Source organism: Leptinotarsa decemlineata, unplaced genomic scaffold (genome assembly GCF_025532065.1).
Source record: "Leptinotarsa decemlineata unplaced genomic scaffold, Ldec_3_MD MMD2_tig00000133_RagTag_RagTag, whole genome shotgun sequence".
In the NCBI taxonomy this organism is placed as follows: domain Eukaryota; kingdom Metazoa; phylum Arthropoda; class Insecta; order Coleoptera; family Chrysomelidae; genus Leptinotarsa; species Leptinotarsa decemlineata.
The window spans coordinates 897,086-900,681 of record NW_027412542.1 but is presented as its reverse complement, the minus strand read 5'-3'; the positions used below and the strand labels follow the sequence as shown (position 1 = coordinate 900,681).

The following is a 3,596-nucleotide window of genomic DNA, read 5'->3' as shown; positions in this document are numbered from 1 at the left end:
CGAATATTCGAATGTCGCATTGATCATTCATCATTATTTATTTTTAATGTTTCTGACTATTAATTGAGAATAATATTTTTTCGAGATCCAACTCGGAATTTCCGATTTTTTGTAGTTTGTAGTAAACTAAATAATGCAGATTTTTTTACAAGAAAAAATCAATAATTTTTGTTGCTGATTGAAATCTGCTACGCTTACCAACATGGCATTTGTTCTGTGGTCTGTGCTCGTTTATGCTTATCCGAATATTCGAATTTTTTATGCGAATCGCAAACAGCTGTCGCATTGAGCATTCATCATTATTTATTTTTAATGTTTCTGACTATTAATTGAGAATAATATTTTTTCGAGATCCAACTCGGAATTTCCGACTTGAAACTAATATTGCCTAGTTTCATGAATGAACGCACTTAGATTAGTTTAGATAACTTACCGTCTGAATTCTATATACCTAAGCCTAAACCAAAATTTTTCGTGTTAAAAATAAGAATTATAAAATTCTGAAAAGTAGTTAGAATTTCTGTTCTATATCGGAACTTCCGAGTTAAAAAATATTGGAAAAATATAATTCCGAGTTAGAAGTCACAAAAGAAATGTGTAGTATGGTGGTTTTTCTACACATCCTTGCAATACAAACACTGAAGACCAAAGAATACAGGTAGTTGGTGTACTCTTTGCTGAAGACCGCTTTTCACAAATGTTAATGTTGCCTTCTGTCATTTTGCCATCACTTGTCAATGTCATTGAAATTCTCACGATGACAATGCTCTTTGAGAATAATAAAGTGTTTTAGTGAAAATATGGCTGGCGCAATGTTGTTTGAAAGAGCTCAGTCCGTACCTTCTCAACATGATAAACTGTTAAATTTAAAAAGAAATGAAGATGACGATGATCAGAACATCGTTAATAAAGAACAGGACATCCTCAACCTCGGCGAAAAGTACAAGAAAGAGGGTAAGGCTAAAGAACTGGCTGAATTGATAAAGGCTACTCGTCCGTTTCTCAGCATTATAAGCAAGGCGAAAGCTGCGAAACTGGTCAGGTCTCTGGTCGATTATTTCCTAGATTTGGAAGCAGGTATCGGAATAGAAGTCCAACTGTGTAAAGAATGTATAGAGTGGGCAAAAGAAGAGAAAAGGACCTTTCTTCGTCAGTCTTTGGAAGCGCGATTGATAGCCTTGTATTTCGATACTGGTATGTATGCCGAGGCTCTGATTCTGGAATCCACCTTGTTGAAAGAATTGAAAAAGTTGGATGACAAAAATTTACTGGTAGAAGTACAGTTGCTTGAAAGTAAGACATATCACGCCTTGAGTAACCTGCCCAAGGCTCGTGCCGCATTAACTTCAGCTCGTACAACAGCCAATTCCATCTATTGCCCTCCTAAGATGCAAGCTGCGCTTGACCTTCAGTCTGGAGTTCTGCATGCAGCTGATGAAAAAGACTTCAAAACTGCCTATTCATACTTTTATGAGGCATTTGAAGGGTTTGACAGCGTAGAATCACCAAAAGCGTTGACAGCTTTGAAATATATGCTTCTTTCAAAAATTATGATCAACAGTCCGGAAGATGTACAACAAATTGTAAGCGGGAAATTAGCCATCAGGTGAGTTCTCAATAATCAAACGAATTTTTAGAAAATATGACACTTTTTATATTAATTAGGATGGAAGGACTGTATATATTATTATTTTATATATAACTCACCCTTTTAACATTTTTTTTATACTTTGATATGTACTATGTACCAGATTTTTTGTTTTTTCTTAATGTGTGATACTGTCATTCTTCATAGCTTTGTCGATAAAAATGGTTTGTGGTAATAAAGCATATATGTTTTTATTATTATAGATATGCTGGTCAAGACATAGAAGCAATGAAAGCTGTTGCACGAGCTTCTCATAAGAGATCCTTGGCAGATTTTCAGTTAGCGGTGAAGCAGTTCAAACATGAACTAGAGGATGATGTTATCGTCAGAGCCCATTTAGGAACTTTGTATGATAATATGTTGGAACAAAATCTGTGCAGGATTATAGAACCATATTCCAGAGTACAGGTGGACTATGTTGCAAAAACAATCAAACTTCCAATGTTACAAGTGGAAAAGAAGCTCTCGCAGATGATTCTTGATGCTAAATTTCATGGGATATTGGATCAAGGAGAAGGTAAAAATACTGATAGTTGTTATTGTTGCTAAATATTTGTTTCAATGGCTTGCGCTAATTTTTGCAAAATTTTCAATAAGGCATATTTTGAACTGAAGATTATGAATTTGAATTCTAAACTCAGCACCCGTGTACGCAGTCAAAAATTCATTTATTCTGCATTATATTTAATTTTTTTGTAGACAAGAAATAGTTCTCATGACAGTGAAGCATATTCTGATTCCAATTATATCTGCATTTGCCTTAGAAGCATCAATACATATCATGCACATATATTGGCAAACTAAAAATGTATAAGACAAAATCATTTTATTTACTTTTTTGTTTGTGTTTCAGGTGTTCTAATAGTTTTTGAAGCAACTCCAGTAGACAAAACATATGAAATGGCCCTAGAAACAATACAAAGCATGAGTAAAGTAGTAGATACCCTATATCAAAAAGCTAAAAAGCTGTCATAGGTTTGACACAACTAATATAAAACTATTAAAATTACTGTATTTTGATCTTTCATAAATTTTCTCTGTTTGGTAATATTACAGTTTAATATAATTATAATGTTTTTTTGGAATATAAACTAACTAAATTCTCAGTTTTTAAATGGATTGTGTTCTGAATTGTAACAATGTTTAGATTTTAGCATTTCTCAATTTTTATTGTGGGTTGGGAGATGATGAATTCAGTTTGTTCTGCTTTCCATCTGAGTTTTTAACTTCACTGTAAATATCAAAAAGTGCAGACAGTTGAATGTACTGAGAGTTACATTTTCTGAAGCTGTAATTTATGCATAATGCTTGACATTAAACGAATTTATAATAAGTTTATGTTACCTTATTACACAATATTTTCTTTTCTCACTAGGACGCAACGTATTGAAATGGTCGTACAAAAAACGGGACATTATCATAAAATACACATATGGTGTTTTAGTCCCTGACACAAAAGTATAAGTATTTCACTTATCTCTTATTAAATTTGGTGAAATTTAGTCAGGGTCACCAGATGCCTTAAGTAGACATGCTGCTGAATGAATAATTTATTTTAGTTGGGAGTTAAATCGACTTTGTCATCGGATGATTATAAGGTACTATACGATTCATGTCATGTCTTACGTAGGTCAAACTTTAAGAATCAGTTGAGGCACGCAACTGTCCTCGGAACTATTCTGAACTATAATAGGGTCTTATACCTTATGTCAGAAATACAAAATAATGGAAAAAGAACAATTTTATTGGAAACTCGCAGTTTTTAACGTTGAAAAAAGAGTAGCAAAAAAACTGAATCAGACAGTTTTTTCCCATAAATCTCTCATTTTGCTACTGGCAGTCCATCACTAGAGTATACTCCACATGGTCATCTGTTTCTAGTTTCTCTGCTATCCTTTAAGCTCAACTTGCCTTTTTACAGAACCAAGTTTGGATTCAGACGCAAATA

The 3,596-nt window shown here is 33.4% G+C and overlaps 1 protein-coding gene across 1 annotated transcript; it reads left to right on the top strand.

Annotated features, from left to right (window-relative positions):
• Positions 1-732: 732 nt before the first annotated feature.
• Rpn6 (Regulatory particle non-ATPase 6) lies at positions 733-2,981 on the top strand. The gene is made up of 3 exons (XM_023173887.2): positions 733-1,606; positions 1,852-2,165; positions 2,502-2,981. Exons 1-3 carry the CDS (start codon positions 801-803, stop codon positions 2,621-2,623), a joined length of 1,242 nt encoding a protein of 413 aa, XP_023029655.1. The 5' UTR covers positions 733-800; the 3' UTR covers positions 2,624-2,981.
• Positions 2,982-3,596: the final 615 nt, after the last annotated feature.